Below are 27,441 nucleotides of genomic sequence, written 5' to 3' on the forward strand. Positions count from 1 at the left end.
AAGCATGAACTTTTTCTCTGTAACTTTGCAAGGTAGTAGAGTGCACAGTGTTTCCTCTGTGCCTGTCTGTCTGTAGGGAAAATGCAAGTCTCAGTGCTCAAGTCCTGTAGCTACTATCAGAAGTGGTTATCAGACTTTGTCTGCCTTCCCTCCCCACCCTGAAAGAAAAAAAAAGCTGTTGGACACTGAATCCTTTGCTATCCCAATGGGCATTTGATGCTTAGGTTCATCTCTTTACTATGTTGTGTATATATTTGAGGTGTTTTTGCAATGAGCTTGAATAGTAAAGATGAGTATGTCATAGCAGTGAGCAGGAAGAGATGCACATCAGGCATTTGAGACTTTTTTTGTATGTTTTGTATGATGCAATGCTTGTTTCTCATTGTTCTGCAGAGTGCCATATGAGGGGTTACAGTCTGAGCTTCGTCTGCTAAGTGATGAACGAGACCGGCTGTCTGCAGAGTTAAAACGTAGTTCACAGATCATTGAGGAAAAAGTCACTGAAGCCAGGAAGAAGTGTAAGTCTTAGTTTTATTTTTACTAGCTGTTTGAATGTCTTTATAAAGGTGGTGTTTCATTTAGCAAGGGGCTGTTTTAACTTGTAAACACACTCAACTGGATGGATGAGTGTTTGCATCCAACTTCACCACACTTCCTTTCAGGCTGCTTTGTTTTTAACAGCACTGTACCATATTTCTTTTAACAGTTGAAGCTGAATTGAGGGATCACCAGGCCACTATCCAAGTTCTTCAGGACATTGTGGAGGAAAAAACTTTAGCTGCCCAGCAACTGACACAGCAGGTGAATGCAGCTGAGCAGCAAAAGAATGAAGTGATGCAGGAGATGAAGGAGCAACTGCAAGAGGCCAGTGAGACCATTGAGAATCTGAAGGTGGATTTGAGCAAGCACCAGGAGAAATACGAAAAAGGTAATGCCCACCATAGTGTGGGGGAGGCATCATTCTCCAGCTAGCTGTCATGCAGCATTTATATACTTTTATTTTAAAGGCAGCTTGACTACATTGCACCAGGCCTGTGAGAAAGGGAATGCTTGGCATTTCAGATCCACATTATGGGATGCACTTCTTTTAATACCAGATAATAAACCCCATCCTTTTATCCCTTTCAGATACATCCTATTAGTTGGGATGTACTGATTTTGTCTTATTGCCTGAGACTACCCCCCTTCATCCATACATATCACCTGCTGCAAGTTAGGAAGATTACCCTACACTGATGTTGTTAATCTTTCACTTATTGGTCCATTATTTGGGGATCATTGTCTTTTTTTGTCATTAAGGCAAATTTTTTTTACACATTTCACATCATTTTGTTTTTTCTCCCGGTATGACTTGAGGAATACTCTTTCACAATTTACTTCAGTGACTATGTTTTCCCTTTCCTGTTATCTCTTTTCATTACTATCATTTTGCCATTGAAGTTTTTCATAGTCATCTCCAAGTTGGACATGCCTCATTCTTCCCTGAAAACCTCTGCCTGCATCAGCATTTTCGCTTATGTATAAAAATTTCAGGTGCACTTAGTGATAAGGAAGATGAATAGGATTTGAAATGGACCATACCTCTAAATAAAGCGAATAGTGATGTGTGTACTCAGTTGGCTGCTTCTACTGGCCAAAGGTATTTTCTGTCTTTATACAGCATATAGGACTATCAGATGAAGTGCTGAGTTAAATTCTTCACGGTAAAATTCATCAGTGTCGATATAATAAGGTGTTCACCTTCTTCTTTAAGTTCATTAATGAAAACTGAGGTGACGTAACTGTAAAAGAGAATGGAAATGCCAGCCTCTGTTCATTTCTCCTTTTTATGTCTAATATTGAAGATATCAACTGTTGGACCCTCTCAGAAAATGCAGTTATGTGAGGTATTCATCATGACACACACATCTTTCCTGGAGAAGTTCTTGAAACAGTGCAATAATTGGACTCCTCCTCAGTGATGTAGTTATAATTCATTTCGGTTTTTCCATTAGTTAACAGACATCCGTCTTAGTCAAGGTAGTACATCCCACAGATTTGTAATGATTCATACTGCGTTTGGTGATTGTAGCGAGTAAACTTTTAGCAAAAAGTGCATTCAGCTGAAAATGTAATAGTTTAAGTACTCACTACCTTTATACAGTTTACGGGGGGTACTATAAAAACAACACTCAAATCCAGAAAAGGAGAAGTTGGAAGAGCATTTTAATAAATGGGGTGCACTGCTTTACATGCTAATGTGCAGATTTTGTCAGGTAGTGCAGATTATTTCTACAGAGTTCATTCTGATGGCTAGAAGCTCATTCCCAGTGTTGTTGCTTGATGAATATCTTGACAACCTTTCACATGTAGCATGGAGTCAGAAGTGAAAAAAACAATATCAGCAGAAACGGTGAACTATAGTCGTTATTGAGAGTTTGTGTTTGGTTGTACAGTAGTTTGATTTCAGTGGAAAGTTCTAACTACAGTCACCAAGAAGTGTCTCTCAGCAAGGAAACTTGACAGAAAACAAGAAACTTTGGCTCCAGGAATTAAATTTTGTTCTTCATTGTAAGCAGATTATCAGAGAGATAGTGTATAGTGTGCCACATTTCTTCATGTCACTGAGGTAGAAATCCTGAAAGGTATTTAATAATTTTACTTTTCTAAGAGGAGAAAGCAGAATAGCAGCAGTTAGAGATGAGTTCAGTAATTGTTACAAGCCTAAGATCCTATAGAGAGTCTAGATATTTTTACTGAGCTAAAAAAATCAAGCCAAAGACTGCAAATTTTTTGAGTTATATGACTCATTAGTAGAAGATAACATGGTTTGTTACGTAAAAGATGACAAAACAAAAGGGAGGCCACTAAGGAAAACAAACCTGATCTTATTAAATGGTTTGAATGTATATAGAGCAAGTCAAATTACTGATACATAGTTAAAATAATTAGCCGAGGAAATGAACATGAGTGAGATAAAACACAAGTCAGATAAAAGGCAGAAGTGAGAAAGGAAGAATGTACTTTGAGTAACACAAAAAGAGTCTTGAGGTAGGGACACAGAAAATATATTGCAGTTGAAGTTGACTTGTGTGCTGTGAATGGCTATAAACATTAAAAAGCACTGTCTTAAGTTGAATCAGTTTTGTAGAATCTGAGCTATAAAACATATTTCAAATGTATGTAAAAGAAAACACAAAAGTTCATTCCACACTGTTGATTAAAATATGACAGTGAACTATTATTGGTGCTGTTAAATTGAAAAAAAAAATGGTATAGTAAAGGCATTGAGAGAAGTAAATTGTTTTCAATAAATACTGCAAGTCAACAAGAAGACTGTTGAATTCAGACACAAGTACGATGTGTAATGTTATGTCTGAAGAAACTTTTGAAGCATTTAAGGTTCAGAATTAGTTGAAAGAGAGGTGCGTACACATTATGGGCATATTCAAGGCACCAGGAAGGAAACAGTACCTCAAGAGCTATGGAGATATAAAACTGAGAAGTACAAAGTCCTGCTTCTAATTATAGCCATTAAAGTAGTAGAGACTCCTAATGTCAAGGACCATTTTGTGTGTCCGAGGCAAGGAATAGTAAAACGTATGTAAAAGCAGAGAGTGCAGGTAGTGTGCAGACACAGTCACTTGGTCACAAACATATCTCGGAAACTGTACAGAGCTGTACCAATGATAACCCTATTGGCTATGTTGGAACTATTTATGCTTGGAAATTTTACAAGGAGAATATCACCTACAAATAAGTAATTTATGCTACGTTCTCAGGAAAGTACTATAGCCCTGTGGAGTAGAACAGGCAATAATTAAAAAGAATGGAATGTTTAGGTACAATTGAAAAGCAGGTGGAGACAATAGAATGGGTGGCTATTAATGTTAATAGTAGAGCAAGACAAGCTTTTCATTTTAATTTTATCTGTTCATAGGTAGGTACTAGGCTATCTGCCGAGGGCATTTATAAGCCTAGCCAGAGTGTGTCAGCTTTCGCCGCCCCATTGATTAATTAACTGAGCCTCTGTCAAGCAGAGCCAGTGAAGTGATCCCAGGGGTATATCTTCTGTTACCCATCCACTCGTCAAGGCTTCTCTTGAATAGTGTTAGTGAGGGACTCTGCCTAATGTAGTTAGGAATTTTGTTCCAAAGCATGGGGAGTCTCTGTGACAGGAATCTATCCCTCCAGCATGTTCTATTTATTGTTGTGGCGAGGTTTAGCTCACTAGACAGCGTGGCTCACCGTGACTTGGATTTCTTTAGGTGGAGCATGTCCATCAATTCTGAGTTGGACATGGCTTTGTAAGTCACGCAGAGATCACCTCTGAGTAAGTGATATGCCACTGAGTACAGCCGGAGTTTTTTCAGTCGGGCTGCATAGGGCATATGTTTGAGGCCAGTAATCCTCTTGGCGAGGTGCTTTTTTGGTCTTTCAAGCTGTTGGAAGTGTCTTGTGAGGTACATCCCAAATGGGGCATTGTACTCTATGATGGGTCTGATGAGTGACGAGTAGAGGGGCACTATAACCTCTTTATTTCTAGATGTGAACCCCTTAGTAATTAGATGGGCCACATAGAAGGATTTCCTAACTACTTTGGCAATATGATTGTCAAAGGAGAGATTACTATCTACCTGGGTCTCCAGATCTCTTATTACCTCTTCTGTATTAGGGGGGCTGCCACCTATGTGGTAATTCGTGGGTGTTTTGTTTTTCCTAAACGGGATGACTATGCATTTTTTGGCATTTAGCTTGAGGCCATGACTTTGACACCAGGTGTCTGTCTCAGTAAGGCCTTTTTGGAGGATGTCCATGTCAGCCGGAGAGTCAATTATGGCTCCCAGTTTGCAGTCATCGGCGAACTTGGTTAGCCATAGTCCTCCTGTGTTTGCCTGTACTTCTGAGAAATATATGCCGAACAGTAGGGGTCCCAGAACTGAGCCATGCGGGACACCACTTGTGACTGGTTTAGAGTCAGACCTGGAGCCCACTATTCTTACCATGTGAGTTCTGTCTGTAAGCCAGTTGGAAATCCATCTTGTGACATAAGGGTTTATGTTCAGGCTGGTGAGTTTTTCTATAATACCCGAGTGAGGAATGGTGTCGAACGCCTTGGCAAGATCAAGGTAGACTGTGTGAACCACCTTTTCCTCGTCTATGGCCTTGGTAACTGTCTCGAAGAAGTCAACCAGGTTTAGTAGGCATGATCTGCCCTTAACAAAGCCGAACTGGCCACACTGTAAGGTGTGAAAAGTAATTAAGAGAACACTGCCACTGATTACAGCTGAAGAAGTGATGCAATGTGATGGTCAAAGGAGAGGGAATTATCTAGCTATATTCCAAAGCATCTCTCATCATCATCATCATTTTGGAATGTGGTGTTTTCTATTCTGCAAGCTGGGTGGAGAGGTTGTTTGCCAAATGCAACAATATCGCATTTTTAGCTTTTAGTTTAGCTGGGTTCCTACACACCAGCCATTAACATGTTTAAGTTATCAGCAAACTTGGTTAACCAGAGTTCCTGATTTTTGATTTGGAGATCAGACAGGTATATGCTGAGCAGTAAAGGTACCAGAAAGGTAACCATTTGTAATGTCTCGCTTTAGTGAATTCCATAATGTTGAGACTGAATGACTAAAAAATGGGCATACATATACTAAGTCCAAGATGACCATTTCTCAAAATATTCTCTTTTCTCCGAGGTATTGCAATCTCAAAAGTTGATGTATATAAGTTCTGGAGTGAGAGGTGTTGCCCCCCTCCTTGCAAAAATGAAGAAATGAAGTTTAAAGTTGTAGAGTGATGTTCAATATCCATTCTTCTCTTGTGTTTTCATTGTGTTGACACTCTGCATTATAAGTGCTGACATTGCAATAAGAACCGGAACCCTATGGTATCCCACTGGTTACTTTTTATGCTGACTGTGTATATGCCTGCCAACCTCAGTGTGGGTTCTGGTCCTCAGCTAATTTGCTATCCATCTGACAATACAGGGATTGATTTGAAGCACATTTAGCTTGTTTGATAATGTTATGTGCTTTATCTCAAGACTAAAAACATACTTTTCAGTCGCCCTTCTCTTTCCCATAAAATAACAAAAAAATGTTAGTATAGTTTTCCTTATTACTGTATATGTACGTTTGTTACTTATTAATATCATGTTTAATAAAGTTGTTTAAAAAAGACTATAAAAGCATAGTTATTCTCTAACAGTAATTGCACAGTTACCTAGTCAGTAAAATTGATACCCTGGGTCTGTAATGCACAATAAGCTCCAGAGCCGGAAAAATAAAAGGAATTTTTATTAAAACAATAAAAGTTGAGCTCTTTCATCACTTTTAGCTATTTACAGGACTTCATCAGAACTGTTAACTACTAAAACACAACCCTTATATACAGGAAGTACCACAAATCAGTTTCCTTTGTTAATTAATGCTAAACAATTTTTAAAATAAACTTGTTGCAACTCTTTCCTAAAAACAGTTAAAAACATTTCACACACATTCTTATTACTCAATAAATATAATGCTTATAAATTCAAAGCTCTTTTTTTTCAAAATGGGTAATAAAGAAAGATATTTGTTTAACCCAGGGAGAAAAAGATAGTTTAACTTAACAATCCATTGGAATTATTTTACTTCAATGTCTAATTCCCACGAACCACTCCTAACATTAATAGGCACTACATTCAGGATCCCAAACTGAAATTTATTAAACTCTTGACATACTAAAGAATGTTTATACAAGGAATTGTTCATATTTGCCTTAGAAATGGCACGTAAATGTTTATATATTCTTTCTCTAAACAATTTTTCTGTTTTCCCAACATAATACATACCACATTTATCACAGATGGCAATATAAATCAAACCTTGGGTGGCATAATTCCCTTTACCTAATCTAATGGGCCTAGAAATACCTTTAAATTCCACAGAATCAGCTTCCAAAATGTTGAGACATTGCTTACATGAACCATACCTTCTTAGTACCCTTCAAAGCTAGAAACATTGTAAACATTGTATGTTTGTTCAAAAAGATTTTTGAAATTCCTTCCAGTTTTATATACAAAAAGGGGCCTTTGCTCCCAAATTTCCATGACAATTCTTTCCATGGTTTTACATGTAAGACTAGTGAGACTTGTGGGTCTGTAGTTTCCAGGGTCTGTAGATGGCCCACCTTTGTGCAGAGGGATGACTATTGCCTGTCTCCATTCATGAGGCACAAAACCTGTTTGGAGGGTATAGTTAAACAGTAATTCCAGAGGCCCTGATAGCTCATGTATCATGCTGTTTAGAAGGCATCCTGGGATATTGTCTGGGCCCATTGATGCAGTGCTCTTGGTCTTAGAGAGAGCATTAAGGACCTGTTCCCTAGTGATAGTAGGGGTAGTTACACTTGATGATATTTCCTGAGGGAAGGTTGAGTGGGGGAGAGGGGTAAAGTTGGAGCTGAATTTATCAGCCAGGAGGTTTGCTATGGCTTCTGGCTCAGTATAGGTGGCTCCATTTACAATGAGCTCTGCACACAATTGTGTATTGCCTTCGAGGTTGTAGACATAACTAAAGAATGCTTTGTGGTTGTCCTTGGCCTGGGTGGCAAACTTACCACAAATTTGGCTTTCGCAGACTTTGTCCTCTGAGTTGTTTGTTTAACTTGAAAGTGCTTTTATCTTGCTGGGTGCTGCAACTCCTAATTTTGCCATGATTTTATTCCTCCTGTTATACAGTCTATTGATTTTGTGATTCCACCAGGGTGGCTTGTTTTTCTGAATTAGTTCTGTACCTTTTTCCTAGTGGGTACAGCTGCCTCTTTGCAGCTATTAACATGCTTGTACAGGGTTTTTGTGAATAGTTCTGCATAGGCAGCAGTGTTCTCAGGGTTTATGGGGACTTGACATTTTGCCAGGTGTTCACTTAATAGCAGGATGTTAGCCTTAGAATATTTCTTGAATATTCCAGGTTTTGCTGGGGGTCCAGGTTTTATTTTTACTTCAAAGGAGACCATTTTGTGGTCTGACCTTACCTGGGAAGGCAATTCAGCAGAGGGTGTGCAGCACTCTCCCATATTAGTGAGGACCAAATTCAGTATGGTTGCACCCGTGGTTGGTGTATTGACTATCTGATCCAGGGAGTTTGTGTTTACAAAATCCAGTAATCTATGTGCATGTACGTTTGGTGTTGTATAGGATGCCCAGTTAATGGTAGGGTAATTAATGTCACCCATGATTATGGTATTGGGTTGGATGGTTAGTGTTTCTAATAAGTTTAAATGCATGATATGGGTTTCCTGGGTCACAGAGGGAGACCTATAGCTTGCAAGGAAGTGGATGAGCCCAGCCTCAGCCTTGATAAGGTCAGCACTGGTGAGCCCCTTGGGCAAGGGAATATGTAGGACTTGGGACTCACTGGAGTGGACCCAGTTCGCTGTTCTGGCTAAGAGGCTGGACAGCCTCTACTTATCCTGCAGCCATCCCTCAGGAGTATGAGTCATTGTTAAGGCAGGGAGACTGACAAAAAAATTAAATCTAAATCTAAGGCTGTTTGACACTTTGGAAGAAGGAGATTGAGCTCAAGATTCTAAATTGGGTTCTTGAAGAGATGATTTTACATAATTTTTGGAAATTTGTTTCTGTTTATTTGTTTTAACTAATTAGCACATTTTTCTCCTGTTGAAAGATGTTGTATTGGCTAATGAATGTACAGAATCCAGGATTCATTTTTACCCTTTGGTAGTCAGGCTAAAATTGATATGTGGATTATCTTTTAATTGTTGTTTTATGTTGTGCTGTTTTTCCTAAAGAAATGCCTTCCTGATAAAGGGGACTTTATTAAATACCAAAGAATGTTGCAAAGAAAACTTCATTTTCCCTGTCATTTCTTCCTCACTTAGCAGACTGTCAGCAGTTTCCCCAAAAGTGTGCCAAATCTCAGCCAATATGACCCTTAGTAAAAATGGAATTTTGAGTCACCTTTTTAAACTGGCCATGGCTGTCATACTATCCATAGCATAACAGGTATCCATACCTACTGTATTTACCGATGTTCTTCGTTTTCCATTGCTGCAGTCCTTACTATTGGGTATAGTCCGCATCCAGTCGGCCCGAATACCAGAGTATAAGGCTGACGTCGGTCAGGGCGCATTAGACTGACGTCAGTACGTCAGGGTACTAATGCGCATGACCGGCGTCATATCCTCAGTCTTTTTTGCCGCGTGGTCCGATGCAGAAGCAGTTTTGCGAGTGCAGGTTGGCGTTCTGAAATATTTCCGAAACCGGAGTTTCAGACCGAATCAGAGTTGGCTAAGTACCCCGTTGGGGAACATTTTGGTTTTTCTTGCCTCAGTATTTAACCGGATGTCAGAAAAAGTGAATAACTGTATTTCTTGTGGGAAACAAATACCTCATAGGGATTACCATACATTGTGTATACCTTGTTTAGGGCCTGAGCACGGCGTTGTTGGTTGCCGCTCTTGTGCTAGGTTTAACAAACGCACTATTAAGAGGAGGTTAGACTGTGCCAGATTAGTGTTTGGGAAGCGTTGCAATTATAAAATGCCGTCGGATGCTCCGTCGCCCGCTTCGTCAAGAAGCGCAAGGACAAAACAGCGAAGCCTAGGGTTGATGAACCGGCAGTCCCGGACGTCGGTTCTTTAGATGGCTCAGTGGAGCCAGAGGTTTTGCCAGGAGTTTCTATGGAGTCTCAGGCAGAAACTTTACTTTTACAGGATGTACCCTCTCAGGAGGCAGGCCAGGCTGAGGGGCTTCTCAGGTAACTATTCTTCCCTCTCTTCCCAAAGTAGTTAGAGCCTCTCCTTCTGTTGCCAAAACTTCTTTTAGAGGTAGGCCAACTTCAGCTTCAGTAGGGGCTTCTCCTAGCCTTCGGGTTCTGTACCTAAGAAACATATGCTTAAAATGGCAGAAGATTTGATTACTATGATTAGAGGTTCTATGGGCCCTCCTGATAAGAGGCCTAGAGTGGAACCAGAGTTTGACAGTTTTGAACAGGGTTCAGGGGTTTCTGAGTCTTCTGCGGAAGATTTGCAGGAGTATCCTCATTATTCTGATTCTGATGTGGATGATGCCACTCCTTCGGCTTCTCCTCCTGAGGATTTTTCATTTTCAGAGACTCTGCATTCCATGAGGGAGCACTTTAAATGGGAAGGCCAGGATTACTCTGATTCCAGGAAGAGACTTAGGGAATTCTAGTTTTTACCCCAGCATAGGCCCTTAGCTATACCTCCTGTGTTGAATGTGGTGGAAGATGTTTTTGCAGAGGCTTCCCTGAACCCTGATTCTTTGCCTCCTGCTCCTGTTAAACCTGATAGGTGCTATAGGGTGCCCGAAGCTCATAAGTATTTGTTTAAGAGTCCTAGGGCGGACCCAGAAACTGTTTCTCAGGGGCCTAAAGGTGTTAAGGCCTCTGTGGTTAAAAATCCTGTTCCCACTGACAAAGAGGCAAGGGCGTTAGATAGGTGGGGTAAGAAAGTGTATACTACTTCCACTCTAGCCATGAGGGCGTTGAATTGTCAGTTTCACATGCTGAAATATCAAAATTATCTCCTTTCACAATTGAAATCTAAGGTGGATGCTTTGGCGGAAGGTATTGATTGTAAAGACTTGCTGGATTTAGTTTATGTGTCTGAACAAGTGGGCAAGCATTCTTTGCAATGTGGTTTTGATGCTGTGCAGGCCTCCTCGAGGGTGGCTGCCACTAGTTCTGTTCTTCGCAGGCATGCCTGGTTGAGGGATCAAAATTTGGCTGAGCATGTTAAGACACGGATTTTGGATGCTCCTTTACAGTCTGATGTGTTGTTTGGTTCACCTGTGGAAGCAGTTTTAAAGAAAATGGAGGACAAAGCTAAGTCTATGCAAACTGTTAAAGATTTTTGCAGGTACAGCCACGAAGTTTAGTAGAAATTGGCCTGCTAAGGGGTGGACATATCCTGCTTATGATTCCCAGTCTAGGGGTAGGTCTAGACGTGGTAGGGGCAGGGCTCAAGGTTCTTTTAGGCCTAGAACAGGAGTTCACCTGCTCAGACTTCTGGTGAGGGCAGGGGTCAGTCCTTTCGTAAACAGACCCAATGACCTGCCTTTTCAGCTGCCAGTAGATTCTCGTCTGGCAGCTCCTTTGGAAGGACGACTGTCTCTTTTCAAAGAAAATTGGGATTTAATTACTCAAGACAGATGGGTGTTGGACATCATTCAGCCAGTCCCTGTATCAGAAAGGGGCCTAGGATTTTATTCTCGCATGTTCCTAGTACCAACCAAGGGGAACACGTGGAGACTGCTTTTGGATTTATCTCTCCTCAACACTTATCTGGACATTCCCAAGTTCAAGATTTTGACGTTACAACAGCTTTTACCCCTGCTGGGCAAAGATCACTGGATGGTAACTTTAGATCTCAAGGAAGCTTACCTTCATGTGCCTTTCAGGCTAAGTTACAGGAAGTATCTGCGGTTTCGAGCTGGAGATTCTCATTATCAGTTCTCTGCATTGCCCTTTGGCTTATCTACTGCGCCCAGAGTATTCACAAAGGTTCTGGCTCCAGTGATAGCTTACTTCAGGCTACAAGGACTTCAAATCTATCCTTATTTAGACGACTGCCTGATTCTGGCTCAAGAAAAGGAAGACCTTCTACAGCATCTGGAATATCTTATAGCAGTGCTAAGATGCCTAGGGTATTCTGTGAGCGAAATAAAGTCCAGTCTAGTACCCTCTCAAGACATGTGCTTTCTGGGTGTGAGACTGAATACAGCAGCCCAGATGGCCTTTTTAACCCCGGACAAACAAAAGAGTCTATCACTTTACTTCCATCAACTATCTCATCAGTCCGTGCTGACTGCAGAGACAGTCCTTCAAGCATTAGGGTTCATGGCATCTTGTATTCTGGTGCTTCCCAATGCCAAACTGCATATGAGGAAGTTACAATGGTATCTCAAAAATGTATGGACACAGCACTGCCAGGATTTAGACACTGTCATTCAAATAATACCTTGCCTTCGAAGAGAATTTTTGTGGTGGGCTCAGGAATGTCACCTAAACAAGGGACTCTCTGTGACCCGGCCAGAGGCGAGTCAGATTTTACCGACAGATGCCTCAGACATTGCTTGGGGAGCTCATCTACATGGAAAGTGGATACAAGACAAGTGGCCTGCCAGACTACAGCATCTACATATCAACATGAAGGAGATGTTAGCAGTCCAGTTCGCATTGCTGGCTTTCAAGGAGTTACTTCTTCCAGGGCAGGTGTTGATTCTAACAGACAACACAACTGTCATGTGGTACTTCAACAAACAAGGGGAACACATTCTTATCCTCTATGCAGGCAAGCGATGATTTTATGGGAGACTGCCACGCTTGCACCTAACTCTTCAGGCAAGGTTTCTGCCAGGAGCACAGAACTCCTTAGCAGATGTGTTAAGCAGACAAATCATGGATCCCCACAAGTGGAAACTGGATCTTCATGTATTTCAGAAATTGACAGTGTCATGGGGAACTCCAGACATAGATCTGTTCGCTTCTCCACTAAACCACCAGCTGCCACAGTTTTGCACAAAGGGGTTTCATCACACAGCTTGGAAAGTGGATGCTCTGTCTTTCAGTTGGACAAACCTTCATGTGTATGCCTTTCCACCTCTGCCTCTTCTTCCAAAGGTACTGTTAAAGGTCAGACAGGACAGGCCAAGGATGATTTTGATAGCTCCAGATTGGCCTTGGCAACACTGGTACCCTCTACTACGGAGTCTGGTAAAGAAGCCTCCATGGCCTTAACCTTTGATTCCACATCTGTTATCCCAGCAGGACGGTCATCTGCTCAATGTCAAGCTTCACTCTCTTCATCTGACAGCCTGGCATATTCTGTGTTGAAACACAGCAGGTCTCAACTTCCTCAACAAGTTTTAAATGTGATTAGGGAAGCTAGAAGACCTAGTACAAGGAAAGTGTACGCAGCAAAATGGAAGAGATTTTTATTTTGGAGTAAAGCAAAGAATTTGGAGATTTCTGAGCCTAATTTGAGTATGGCTCTTCAATATCTTACTGAGTTACTGGACAAGGGTCTGTCCTTCTCTTCCATTAAGGTTCATGCTGCAGCAATCTCAGCTCACTATGATTGTGACCCACCATTGTTTTCGCATCCTTTGTTCAAGCAGTTTCTTAGACGGGCAAAAATATAAGACCCCACGTAGAGCTCCTACTCCTGCTTGGGATCTCAATTTTGTGTTGGAAAAACTTACTCTACAACCTTTTGAGCCTGCGGCTACTGCTGAATTGAAATATTTGTCATGGAAGACTGCTTTTTTGTTGGCTATTACTTCTGCAAGAAGGGTGTCTGAGTTGCTAGCCCTTATGTCAGTCGAGCCCTTTTTGATTTTCCATAAGGATAGGGTATCATTACGTACTAATCCTTCCTTTATGCCTAAGGTGGTTTCTAGTGTGGCCTTAAACCAAACTATTCATTTGCCTACTTTTTATGCAGACCCCCAAAATAAAGGGGAAAAGATTTTGCATACTTTAGATGTACACAGGCAATTGCGTTATTACTTAAGCAGGACTAAGGATTTTAGGCAGTCTCAGCAGTTGTTTGTTTCTTTTGCTTTGAGTTCGCAAGGCAAGCCTGTGTCAAAACAAACTATTTCTAGGTGGATTGGCTTTTGCATTGCATTTTGTTATTCCCATCATGGCAAGGAGGTTCCAGCTGGGATTAGGCCTCATTCCACTAGGGCTACTGCCACTTCAACAGCATTTCTACGGGGGATGGCAACTAAGGATATTTTGGAAGCAGCTACTTGGAGTTCAGTGCATACTTTCTCTAAGCATTATCACCTTCCTATCTACTCTAAGTCTAGGGCTGGTTTTGCCACAGCTGTTTTGCAAGGCATGTTGTCAGCTCCTGCTTCTTTATGATTTGCCAGCCTCCCTTACCTCTGCTTTGGGATTCTACCCAATAGTAAGGACTGCAGCAATGGAAAACGAAGAACATAGTACAGTTTTGTACCTACCATAAATGTAGATGTTCGAGGATTCCATTGCTGCAGTCCAATTTACCCTCCCTCCTTTCCCTCTGTGTTTAGGGGTGGTTGTGTAGGTGAGTTTACCTGCTTATATTTTTGTATATATTGTTCATGTTTTGGTGCAGGTATTTTGGGCCTTGTCTTTTTAGGGTCTTCTGACATCTGGGGCAAGAAAAGACTGAGGATATGACGCCGGTCATGCGCATTAGTACCCTGACGTACTGACGTCAGTCTAATGCGCCCTGACCGACGTCAGCCTTATACTCTGGTATTCGGGCCGACTGGATGCGGACTATACCCAATAGTAAGGACTGCAGCAATGGAATCCTCGAACATCTACATTTATGGTAGGTACAAAACTGTACTTTTTCACTGTTGTAAAGAGCCCCCAAATAAAGCACACACTGTAAATGGAAGTGTTTAGGGGACGTTTGTTTAGTATACGTCCACTTGGTAGCAGACTCGAGTGAAGGTTTCATTACTCTCAGATTTTTTTTTCTATATGTTTTTTCTCCTGTGTGTCTGACACATATCAGTCCTTCCTACAATGGATCTTGAGCCTTTTTGTTCTTGATGTGGTGAATCCCCATTCTACAACAAGTGAGAGACAACAAGACATACTTTCCCAGAGCTACCATCACAGAATTAGTAGTGCTATGCTCATATCCTCTATGTAATAGCCATTGCTGTTACACAGAAGCAGTTTGGCCACAAAGAAACCAACACTCTGTCTGACCCATGGTAGGTGAGCTGTAAACCATTCATTTCCTGTCCTTACCCACCTAGCTGTTTTAGCCCCTGAGACAGTGTGAACTCAGATTGTCTGGGTTGCAGTCCATCCTTCATCCTTCTGTGCCACATAGACAGGTTATTACTTTCAAAACTTATTCATAGATGTAATAAATTAATAGCAGTTTCCTCACAGAATGCAGATCAGCAGCTTTTCTCTCTTGTTTTATTCAGTCACCAACTTTCTACACAGTGTAGAGCCTCTGGTCAGTATATTCCCAGATACTGCTGAAGCTTTGCTACAAGGGCCAACTTCCAAATGTTTTCACTGAGAATTTTTGTCTTTGTACAATGGCCTCTGGTCAGTATATTCGACCCAGATACTGCTGAAGCTCTGGCACAAGGGACAACACCCAAACTTTTTCACTGAGAATTTTTGTCTTTGTACAATAACCTTTGGTCACTATATTTGACCCAGATACTGCTGGAGCTCTGCCACAAAGTCCAACTTCCAAACTTTTTCAGTGAGAATTTTTGTCTTTGCACAATAGCTTCTGGTCACTGTATTCAACCCAGATACAGATAAAGCTTGCCATGATGGCCAACTCACGAGCTTTTTCCACTGAAAATTTTTGTCTTTGTACAATGTAAGCAAATTTAACTTGAAGAACCTTGCTGTGTATTAACATCATCTAGTGAAATACTTGCCTACCTCTGCTGGAAATTAGTTTTTGACATACAACCCCCCCCCGACAGAGTTGTCCTTCCACTTTCAATTGGCTACTGTCCTTTCTTTTGAATAGTAGATTACACTGTATATGCCAGTTACTTAGTCTTCCTGGATAACCGGTTTCTGCATTCAGGAAATGAAGGAAAATGTATTCTGCTTGGTACCTCTCTGCTAACTTGTTTCTATTGCCTATAAACAGATAACTTTCTGTTAAACTTTGACCTGAGGGTAGGTGGATCACTGTACTAGAATGTATTGCTAAGTATCCTCTCACTTTTCCTCTCCTCTTTCACCTAGTCACCACCTTTCCACACAGCGCAGGTATGTGTCATGTTATTACATTATTATATTTCTATTCTGTGAGTATATAGACCAGTGACTAGACCTTGGTAGTGTTGTGTATATGAATCACTTTTATTCAGATTGTATAAGATGTGAGTATGTTGAGCCTGTGTTCTTTAGTAAGTACATAATGTCAGATGTCCTTCCATATCACTTTCACAGTATTCTTTACAATAGGGATCCCCTGCCAATGGCAGCCTGATATTCAGCCAGTATGCCAAAGCCTTTTGGTTGTAAAGGGTATGCCATATGTCACACGTATGCTCCCCACACATGGCATAGGGCATAAAGGTGACGTCCAGAAGTACCATCCTCAGAAATTTTTTTCCCTCCAATCCAAACGCCATCTTTGATCATTGGTCTGAATGCTCATTCGTCTGTTGGTTTCTACTGCTTACAGATAAGTGCCCCATTGGAGTTTTTGGTTTTCTTATCTTGTGTGCTTTGTTTCTGGTTGTTGGCTTTCATGACATCCAAAAAGAGTAAGTTCCAGTGCGGGAGACAGATTCCCCATAAAGATCATCACGGGCAGTGTTTGTACTGTTAGGTGATTCCCAGGACCATACCTCTTGCTAGATTTGTTGTTCCTTTGTCCCTAAGACATTGCAGAGCTGTCTTTCTTCCCATGCGATTTACCTTGAGAACCAATGACTTCAAGTTGTTGGATAAGGATACCATAGAAGGATCTTCCTGGCCCAAGGGCCAACCGTCTGCAAAGAAAAAGTCAATGAAAGTCAGGTCTGATTCTTCGGCTGTACCGCCTCCACAGGACATCTCTCTCAAGACTGGTGAAAGCTTGGAGGATCGTCCGGTTTCTTTCTCAGATTCCTCTGCCTTGACTGTTTTTGAGGCCAGCATGGACCTCACGCCATGCATGTCCATGGAGGTTTTGCAGGTGTCCACCTCGGATGTACAGGGGGAACTGTAGCTGGTTATTATTGAAGGGCCTAGGGGTGTTCCTCAAATTTTAGTAAGGGAAGAGATTCGGGCTACCGTTATTGAGTGTAGTCAGGGGTCACAGCCTTCAAACTTTTTCAAGGCTGATGTCCCACTCAAAAAGAAGCAAAAGACTAAACATTTTGCACCTCCTCTAAAAGATCCTCAGAGTAAATGGAAAAATTTCACTCAAGGCTTGTTTAATGCCCTTATGGTTCTCAAGCTTCCACAGGGTGTTTCCGTTCCTGCCCCCCCCCCCCCGGTCTTCTAACCCTCTTAAGAGACGTAGGGAGCAGGATTCTTCTTCTGAGGAGGATGCTGATTCTGATAGAGTCCCTGACTTATTCCTCCCAGATTCCTTCACCACTTGACTATAGTTTTGAAGAAAAAGAGTCCATCAGTCCTGGCTCTCCTTTTAAGGAAATTTCATTTGATGATACCGTTTCCAGAATGATGGAATTTTTCAAATGGGTCTGTGCTCGGGTGTCTGGTCAGAAGAGGTACTATGAGTTTCTACAAATTGAGTCTTCTAGACCCTCTGCTATTCTTCCTGTTCTTACAGCCTTGATGGATGCCTTTTCCACTGCTTCTCAGGCTTCTGCCCCCCCCCCCCCAAAAAAAAAAAAACTTTTTAAACTGCCTGAGGACTGCAAGTTTCTTTTATAAGTGTTCCTGTGCTGAACCCTCTGTGGTGTCTGTGGCTTCTGATAAGCCTCCCAAATTGCTGCCATCTGATAGGGAGAGCTGAACCATGAAGAGGCTGGGTAAGAAGGTGTATTCTTCTGCTACCCTACTCTTTAGAGCTGTTAACTATCAGACACATGATTAAGTACGTTTTTGCTCTTCTCTCTCAAGTCTGTCAGGCTATTTCTAATCTCCCTGGTTCTGAGGGGAAGACCTCTCCCCTTGCTTTGATTGGGCCAGCCTCCTAAGTAGCTCGCCATTCCTTTAAATGTAGCTATGATGCAGCTGAATGCATGCTGGCATCCCTGCCTTCTCTCAAGACCTTAACTTTTATTGCTTTCTTTCGATCCCTTCTTCCTCTGGCTTCAATCACAGCCAGAGCATTCCTGAGGGCTCTGGGTTACAAGGCTTCAACCATTCCTATGTCCCTCTAGCCAAGCTGCACATGAGAAAGCTTCAATGGTTTCTAAAGTCAGTTTAGCTTCAACATTCTCATCCTTTAGATTTTCTAATCCCGGTACTTCCATGCCTCAGGCTGGAACTTCACTGGTGGATTCATCAGTTGCCCTTCAACCCTGCTTCCTTTTCAACCTCCAATCCCCTGTCAGGAATTTTTCACAGATACCTCAGACATGGGATGGTAGGCTTCCTTAGGCCCTCTGAATGTACAGGGCTTTAGTCGCTTCGACAAAAGAAAGATCACATCAGTGTCAGAGATGAGAGCTCTTCAGCTAGCTGTTCATACTTTTCATTGTCTTTTTCTTCCAGGTCCCCCTCAAGATTCTCACAGACAATACCACAGTGATGTGGTATGTCAGCAAGCAAGGTGGAGGGTCAAGGTCTTGTCTCCTGTGTAGGTTAGCCCTTCAGGTTTGGGAGCTGGCTATCCAGTATCAGGTGACCCTTCAGGCAGTTTACATTCACTCAGATCAGAACACAGGTGGCAGTTTCTGGCAGATTCTCTGAACAGGTCCATGACACTATCCCACGAGTGGATGCTTCACAGGGATGTGTTTGTGGACATGGTCCACCAGTGGTGTTCTCCTCAAGTAGATCTGTTTGCCTCCCCTCCCCTCTGAACAGATAACTTCCTGTATTTTATGCTAGGGTCCCATGCCATCTTGCCTGGAAGGTAGACACCCTCTCTTTTTCTTGGAAGGGGATGTTTCTTTATGCCTTCCCTCCCCTTCCTTTTATTTCAAAACTCTTGTTCAAGATAAAACAGGACACTCCCATAATCTTGCTGGTGACTCCATTTTGGCCCAGACAGCATTGGTTCCCTCCTCTTCTGCATCTTGCCAAGGGTAATCATCATAAGTTGCCTCACAGAGTGGACTTACTCATATAAGACAAGGGATCTCTCATCCATCCCCACCATCATACCATAACAGTAGATGTCCTTCTCTTCACTGTTGCAGTATTTGCTCCCTCCCTCCTCCCCCTGGCCCTTCTTCCTTCTGGGTGTGCTTGTTACAGCAATATCCTTAGAACATTGTTCCCACTGGGGCTTTTCACTTCTGAGAATGGTACATCTGGATATCACCCTTGTGCACTACACAGTACATGGGGAGCATATGTGTGGCGTACAGCGTACCCTTTACAACAAAAAGGCTTTGGTATACTGGTCAGACATTGGACTGCCCTTGGCAGAGATCCCTACTGTAAAGAATACTGCAACAGTGAAGAGAAGGGCTTTACTGTTATGGTAAGATTTTAGACAACTGTACTTTTCTGGTGTGTATATATAGATACAGATATGTAGAGATATAGATACGTGGTTGTGTATAAAATACTCTCTTGATACATTGATTAATCCCAGGAATTTTACTAAGTGATGGTTTTACTTTACGCTTATCAGTTTAGTGCTATGTTATGACCACTTGTTCTATAATCATGATAAACTATATCCCTAAATGTGAACAAGTACCTTTTCATTCCTTATACCTCCTTACTCTCCCCTCTTCACTTACTTCCTTTATTTCTATTAAATTCTCTTCCTTGTCTTTTTCTCTATATATACCATAAGCCTGTTTTTCCTTCACTTCATTTTGCAATTCTTGTTTGTATTAGACAAACTTAACCTTTAATTTTTCTACAGTCTAAAATTTCTGTAAGTATTAAATGATTATTATATAATTTGTATCAGTTCTTAACCAATGTTGTTATATTCTCTAATTTGTTACAATTATTTAAATGCAGATGCTTTTGTTTTATTTTTGAAGATTGTACAATTATTGTTCTTAAAATGTTTTGTAATAACAGAACATTTCTCCCCAGGCCTCTGGTGAAAATGGGTTTCAGTAATCAAATATCAACAACTAACTAAATAAGTAAATACATACATAGATAAATGTACAACTCTATAAACACTGTATTACTCCTGCTAACCTACTTTCAGCTTACCTTCATAAATTTTCTCTCTGTTCTTATACTTTCCCCATATTCTCTTGCTCTGACTCACTCTGGTACTCCTTCCATTTTATTTTTATTTATTTTATTTTACATTTGTTAACCAGGTAGTGTCCGGCTGGGCAAGTAGCCCATTTTCAGCGGAGACCTGGGGAGAAGCTCTCCAATAACAGTAGTACAAAAAAGAATGCAAAATTTTACAAAGAATATAGAAAAAGTTTAACAGTTGCCTATAATCACAATTTACAAAAAGAGAATGTAAACAGAAAACATTACATTTTCTAAGGTGTATTCTTCTGCTACCCTAGCCTTTAGAGCTGTTAACTGTCAGACACACATGATTAAGTACATTTTTGCTCTTCTCTTTCAAGTCTATCAGGCTATTTCTAATCTCCCTGATTCCGAGGGGAAGACCTCTCCCCTTGCTTTGCTTGGGTAACTTGCCATTCCTTTAAATGTAGATATGATGCAGCTGAAGCTTCATCTAAGGCTGCTGCTTTTGGATCTGTTTTAAGAAGGTATTCCTGGCTAACACTTTAACCTTTGCCTGATGATATCAAGTTTAAACTGATGGATGCTCTTCTGGATAATAAGCATCTGTCTGGTGCTGCTGCTGCAGAGTTGTTTAAGTTCCTGCAAGAAAAAGACAAGGCCTTACAGGATTTGAAACATTTTCTTGTTTCTCTTGTTCCCAAATTTCAGAGGAATTATCCTAATAAGCCTGCCTTTGTTTGTAGACCATCTCAGTCTCCCCATAGGTAAAAAATTTGATAGAAGGGCTCCCCATGCTAAGGCTACCCAGGATCCCCTACTCAGAAGCCTTCTTTTCCTGATAAATCAGGTGCTGTCTGACTTTCCTGTTCTTCTCCATCACATTCCTCTTTCTCTGTGTCTTTCCCTGTTCCTTCTTATTTGGGTGAAGATCTCCCAAGACTCCTGTAATTCACCAGGGTTATTACATGGTTTGGAACCCCCCCGCATTTTGGGCATTTCTCAGCCTCCTCAGGAACAACTGTCCTTTTTTCCAGAGGTGCTTCAGGGCCTGTTGGCTCAAGGAACTATTCAAGAAGTTCCAGCTCCTCCGAGGGTGAAGGAGTTTTACTCCAGAATATTCTTGGTCCCCAGGAAAGAAGGCATTTGGAGACCCATTCTGGATCTTTCCCAGCTAAACACCTTTTTGAAGGTCCCTTCCTTTCAGATGCTGTCCCTTTAAACGTTGTTTCCTCTGCTACTTACTCGGGCTTTTCTAGTTTCTCTGGATCTAAAGGATGCTTATCTACACATTCCTATTCATCCCCTTTTCAGGAAGTTTTTACATTTCTCTGTTGCTTCCTGGTATTTTCATTTATCTGCTTTGGTGTTTGGCCTCTCAACTGCCCCAAAGGTCTTCACCAAATGTCTCGTTTCTGTGATTGCCTTCTGCAGGCTAAGGCAATTACAGGTCTTTCCCTACCTGGATGACCTGCTTGTTCAGGCATCCTATCGAGAGATCTTACTTCAGCATCTACAGTTTAAAATTTCTCTCTTGCAACGCCTGTGGTTTACTGTAAATTTCCAGAAGTCATTCTTGACTCCTTCTTTGGATATTGTTTTTCTGGGTTGCAGGATCCAGAATGTTTGAATGCTGGCATCCCTGCCTTCTCTCAAGGCCTTATCTTTTATTGCTTTCTTTCGATCCCCTGGAGATATAGATATGTGGTTGTGTATAAAATACTCTCTTGATACATTGATTAATCCCAGGAATGATACTAAGTGATGGTTTTACATTGCGCTTATCAGTTTAGTGCTATGTTATGACCACTTGTTCTATAACCATGATAAACTATATCCCTAAATGTGAACAAGTACCTTTTTATTCCTTATACCTCCTTACTCTCCTTTCTTCACTTACTTCATTTATTTCTATTACATTATCTTTCCTATCTTTTTCTCTGTATATACCATAAGCCTGTTTTTCCCTCACTTCATTTTGCAGTTCTTGTTTGTATTAGACTAACTTAGCCTTTAATTTTTCTACAGTCTAAAATTTCTGTAAGTATTAAATGATTATCATATAATTTGTATCAGTTCTTAACCAATGTTGTTATATTCTCTAATTTGTTACAATTATTTAAATGCAGATACTTTTGTGTTATTTTTGAAGATTGTAAAATTATTGTTCTTAAAATGTTTTGTAATAATTGAGAACATTTCTCCCCAGGCCTCTGGTGAAAATGGGTTTCTACCCAGTCAGACTTTCTCAGTAATCAAATATCAATAACTAACTAAATAAATACATAGATAAATGTACAACTCTATATAATACATTGTATTATTCCTGCTAACCTACGTTCAGCTTACCTTCATAAACTTTCTCTCTGTTCTTATACTTTCCCCATGTTCTCTTGCTCTGACTCACTCTGTTACTCCATCCATTTAATTTTTATTTATTTTATTTTACATTTGTTAACCAGGTAGTGTCCGGCTGGGCAAGTAGCCCATTTTCAGCGGAGACCTGGGGAGAAGCTCTCCAATAACAGTAGTACAAAAAAGATTGCAAAATTTTACAAAGAATATAGAAAATGCCTATAATCACAATTTACAAAAAGAGAATGTAAACAGAAAACATTACATTTCATAAGCCTTACGACAGACAGTAATGTGAAACTCATTGGATACATAACTAAAATAAACCATTATGGTATTTTCATTTGGTAGAAGTAAGATAAGGAGAAGATAGCAGAAAAGAAACATTTGATTGATGGCATGAGAAACTAGCCAGGAGTATTACAGGAGCAAAGCCATTGTTGAGTAAGGTATTCCTTTAGGAGGAGTTTGAAGCTATGACTGTCTGTGTTTTTTAGGATATTCTGGGGTATTTGGTTCCACTGTTTGGCTACTTTAAAGGAGAAGAGAGAGTCACCAAAGTAATTATGGAACTTGTTTACCTTGAGTATAAGTTTATCAGATGATCTAAGGATCCTGGGGTTGGTATTTAGTTGCGGTAGGTCGGAGAGTGCAGGGCAGTTTTCAGCTTTGTAGATAATGGAATGGAAAGTGATGAGCTGATTGAGCGGTAACGGATTGGGAAATTCAAGTCAGTGTAGTTTTTGAAGAGCAAGGCAATGATGGGTCCTGTTGGGTATATTAGCAGCAAATTTTGCTATTTTATTATAGCAAGAGTCAAGTAGTTGTAAATCAGACATGCAGGTTGGTGAGAATTTGTGAACAGTAGAAGGAGAGTAGATAGAAGGTGGGATCTGGCTGTGGCTAGTCTGGCATTTTGAGTGAGGTAAGGTTTGGCCCTATATAGTACATTGTTTGATTAGAACTATTTTAATTGCGAGTGATATGTGTTTATCAAATGTTAGGTTGTTGTCTATTGTGACACCAAGTAGTTTAGTTTGGTTAACTCCATCTCTTTTTCTGCTAAGTATTAACTTTATTGCTTCAATATAATATTATAGCTTAGCAGAGTATTTCTTTTTCCTTTTTTATCAGAGTCTCTGGTCACTGTAGTTGACCCAGATACTGCTGAAGCCACAAGCCCAACTCCCAAACTTTTTCACGGAGAAATGCTGTCTTTGTACAATGTAAGCAAATTTAGCTTGAAGAACTTTGTTGTGTATTACCATAATCTAGTCAAATACATGCCTGCCTTGTTAGAAATAAGTTTTTAATACTCCCCCTGATAAAATTGTTATTGCACTCTAAGGACCACTTACTACATTGGCTACTGTTCTTTATCTTGAACAGTAGATTATGCTGTACATGCCAGTTACTTGGTCTTCCTGGAAAACAGGTTTCTGCAATCAGGAAATGAAAGAAAACCTGTTCTACTTGATACTTCTCTGCTAATTGCTTTCTGTTGCCTCTAAACTGATTACTCTCTGTTTTACTTTGACCTGAGAGTGGAAAAAATTGTGTCTGTTCACAAACCTATCAAACCTGCTGGGTATTGTCTATACTTGTACCACGTTGCTAAGGCCTAGAAGTCCTTATCTGTATCCATCAGATCAGTACCCTCCCTCCCATCCTTCATAACCATTCTAAAGACTTCCTAGCCAAAAGCTGGCTCTGTTCGTCCTCAACACCAGAATAAACTATATCCCAAAAGCTGGCTCTGTTTGTCCTCAACACCAGAATAAACTATATCCCTAAATTTATTTTTATTTATTTGTCATTTGTTAACCAGGTTAGTCCAGCTGAGCCAGTGGCCCATTTTCAGTGGAGACCCAAGGAGAAAAGTTTCAGACAGTTATTACAAAGTTACAAAAAAGGAAAACATCTGGCAATGAAGTTTTATGCAAAGATTACAATAATGTGCTTTACATGAGAACATTAGAAATTTACAAAAGGCCTGAAAATGAAGTTTACATAAACATTACAATAATGTGAATTACATGCAGTACAAAAGTTAGAATTTTTTTAATCAACAAAAAGAGAAAGAGATGCAAATGAGCTAGGACACTTGGAATAGGTGGGTGTTAAAAGTGTGAAAGGTAGGATTTAAGTGGGATCATTGCAGTGGCAGGTGTTGGCATTTAGCAGAAAAGTTTTAAGTTTGGATTTAAAGAGATTTATGTTAGAAAAGATTTGGGTGTTAAGGGGGAGTTTGTTCCATGTATGGGAAATACTATATTTGTAAAGAAGTTTATCAGTGTTTTTACTTGGTTTATAGGTGTCCAGAAGGAGCTAGTCAGGGCAGCAGAGATTTCTGGGAGGAGTATACTGTGATATTAGTGAGGATAGAGCAGGACAGGAAAGGGGCTTTACACAGTATGAGTCATTTATAGCTGGGAGTGAAGCAGGTGCTGGGGGAAGTCAGACTACTAGAATTGTTTTAGTGCATGGCAGTGATGAGATTTGTAGGGTTGGTTACTAGCAAATCTTGTAACACTATAGTATGATGCACAGAGTTTAGCCAGAAGGGTAGATTATAGATGTGAAAAGATGGGGGAGGCATAACGTAGACACGGAAGGAGGAAGGCCTGAACTAGTTTCTGCTTAGAATCAGGGGCTAGGTAGTTTTTGTCTATAGAGTAGGCTGAGTTTTTGATTGGTCTTTTTGATACAGTGCTGAATATGGGTATCAAATTTTAATTGGTTATTGATAATAACACCAATGCATTTTTTATGTGGGTCAGGGTGTATGATGGTGTTGTCGAGAGAAGAAATGGTGAAGGTTGTATTGATGTTAGAGAGGGTTTTTTGGAAAAGAGTAGTAGCATTGTCTTTTGGGATTAAGAATTTGTTGTCAGTCATAGGAAGCTATGTTGAGTAGTAGAGAGGAGGTTAGAGAAACTGTCAGAATGGGTAATAAGGGTAGGATTGTCCACATATTGTGTCAGGGAGGATGCAGTTGGTTTGTGAAAATATTAAAGATTAAAGGGCCAAGAATTGAGCTTTGGGGCACCCCAGTTTGGATTGGTAAGTAAAGGGAGCAGGTAGCCTGCCATCTTACTGATTGTTGTCTGTTAGTGAGATAGCTAGTGAACTATTTAATAGTAGAGGGAGATAAGTTGAGTTGTGATAGTTTATGTTTGGAGTGTGATACTGTATCAGATGCTTTAGAAAGATCAAGAAAGAGGCAAGAAGACAGTACATTGTTGTCCATGGCTTTGGCAACAGTTTAAGTAAATGACATTAGGGCAGTAGATGTACTATGATGGGGTCTGAAGCCATGTTGTGCAGGGGTTAGAAGGTTATTATCTTGAAGATACTTAAGCTGTTTGTGAATGGATTTTTCAAGGAGTTTAGATAGTGGAGAGAGGATAGCAATAGTTGTAGTTGGATGGGTCATTGCTGTTGCACTCCCTTGTGTAATTCAGTGATAAAGAATGATTTCCATATATATAGGATGGTGGATTCCTGAATAGATCTGTTGATCAGGATAGAGATGGGGTAGGCTATTGAGTGAGTGGCTAGTTTAAGAAAGGGAAAGAAGGTTGTCAGAAGAGGAGGAGCATGGCTTCAGCTTATGCGGGAGAGATTTGATGTAAGATGTCGGGATGGGGTAGAGTGTGAAAGAGGGAGTATTGGTGAAATGTGGAGTGGGGCATGTGTGTTTATTATTATGACCATTGTGGGTGAGTTTATGAATAGATTAAATGCGGTATGGATTTAGAAGAGTGGCAGTTTCAAGGGGGGGGGGTTTGTCGGAGTATGGGTCGGGGATAAAAGGGTTGCCTGGGTGCAGAATCTTATTAAGAGTGCCAGAATTTTTGGGGAGTTGGACTTTTGGGTGAGTTGGACATTGGAGCAGAATTTTTTCTCATCTGTATTGATGTGTTTTTTAGCCAGATTACATAGTTGTTTATGGGTTCGGAGAAGAGAAGGTTATTTAGTTTTATTCCATTGTTTCCAGGTGCTGTCTCTTTTTTTCATACAAGTGAGTGTATCTTTTGAGAGCCGGGGGCGTGGGTTGTAGACAAATACCTATTCCTACTTTATATCTCCTTATTCTCCCTTCTTCACTCACTTCCTTACTTCTATCATTTTCCTCCCCTGCTTTTCTGTCACTATTGCAATTCTTGTTTGTACTATACTAATGTACCTTTAATTTTTCTGTAAATGGGCTAAAATTTCTGTATTAGATCATTGTCATTTAACTTGTATTGACTGTTGACCAGTGTTTTCATATTATATCTAATTTTATATAATTATTTAAACTGTTTTTTTATTATTATTTTTAAAGATTGTAAAATTATTATTCTTAAAATGTTTTGTAATACTTTGGAACTTTTCATCAGGCCTCCACTAAAAATAGATTCCTATGCAGTCGGAATTTCCCAGTAATCAAATGTCAGTAAATAAATAAATGTGTCTGTAGTTATCATCTGGGGGTAGACCAGACAAGTAATGAAATTACTAGCATACAGAAGATGTAGTTGGGCAAATGACTGGATTGAAATAGCAAGTAGAACTGCTGTGCTGATGGCATAAAGTAATACTACCTTTGTGTGGGGTGAATGCTGGCAGTGATCTGAAGGCCCCAGTGACAGACAAGTATTGCCTCAGTTTAGGGGGGAGGGGGGTCTCATTGGTAGTAGAAGCAGGCCAGCCAGTAGCTGAAACTGGTGAGATGAACCCCCTGTTACACTTATGTAAGAGGCTTTCCCAAAGAAAGTTCTATTCACGGGTTCTTTAATCAGTCCCACTTTGAATGAGATACTCCTTATGCACCTGTGAAAAACACTTTAAAATACCTGTTTTGTTTTTGTAAAACTTAGAGAAAAGAATGTAGTTCCCCTTAAAAGTTCTCCAGAAATAATTTACTCTTTGGGACTGGCTTGCACAGTTACATAACTAGCCTTAAGTCACTTCCATTCCTTAAGATCAAGTGTGGAATGAGTAAGAAATCTTCTCTGTATGCACAAATAAATATTGCTCTTTTTTTCCAACTGTCCGTTAAGACTTGTTTCCTGTTTTCTCTTAATTTCCACTCGGTAGTAAATAGTTTATAAATGTTTTTTACATAACTAGTAAATTGCCATTTTAAAATTTTTTTAAACTTCAGAGATGAGCATAAAATGTGTGACTACTCTCCAGGTGTCCTTTTGCGTATGTATGCATGTATCTGCTTTCATTTTTATATCTTTTTAAACCATGTATTTTCCTTTGTTTTTCTACACTGTGA

General features: G+C 40.4%; 1 protein-coding gene across 2 annotated transcripts in view; it reads left to right on the top strand.

The window, feature by feature from the left end:
- The window catches only part of CCHCR1 (coiled-coil alpha-helical rod protein 1), a 673,784-nt gene that overhangs the window by 435,227 nt on the left and 211,116 nt on the right, over positions 1 to 27,441 (top strand). For both annotated transcript variants that reach the window (XM_044083293.1, XM_044083292.1), the window contains exons 12-13: positions 394 to 518; positions 707 to 928. In XM_044083293.1, the coding sequence (XP_043939228.1) occupies positions 394 to 518; positions 707 to 928 (347 nt within the window). The remainder of the gene's footprint in view (positions 1 to 393; positions 519 to 706; positions 929 to 27,441) is intronic.

This window comes from Protopterus annectens, chromosome 9.part0 (genome assembly GCF_019279795.1).
Source record: "Protopterus annectens isolate FY-2018-M chromosome 9.part0, PAN1.0, whole genome shotgun sequence".
NCBI classification, from domain to species: Eukaryota; Metazoa; Chordata; order Ceratodontiformes; family Protopteridae; genus Protopterus; species Protopterus annectens.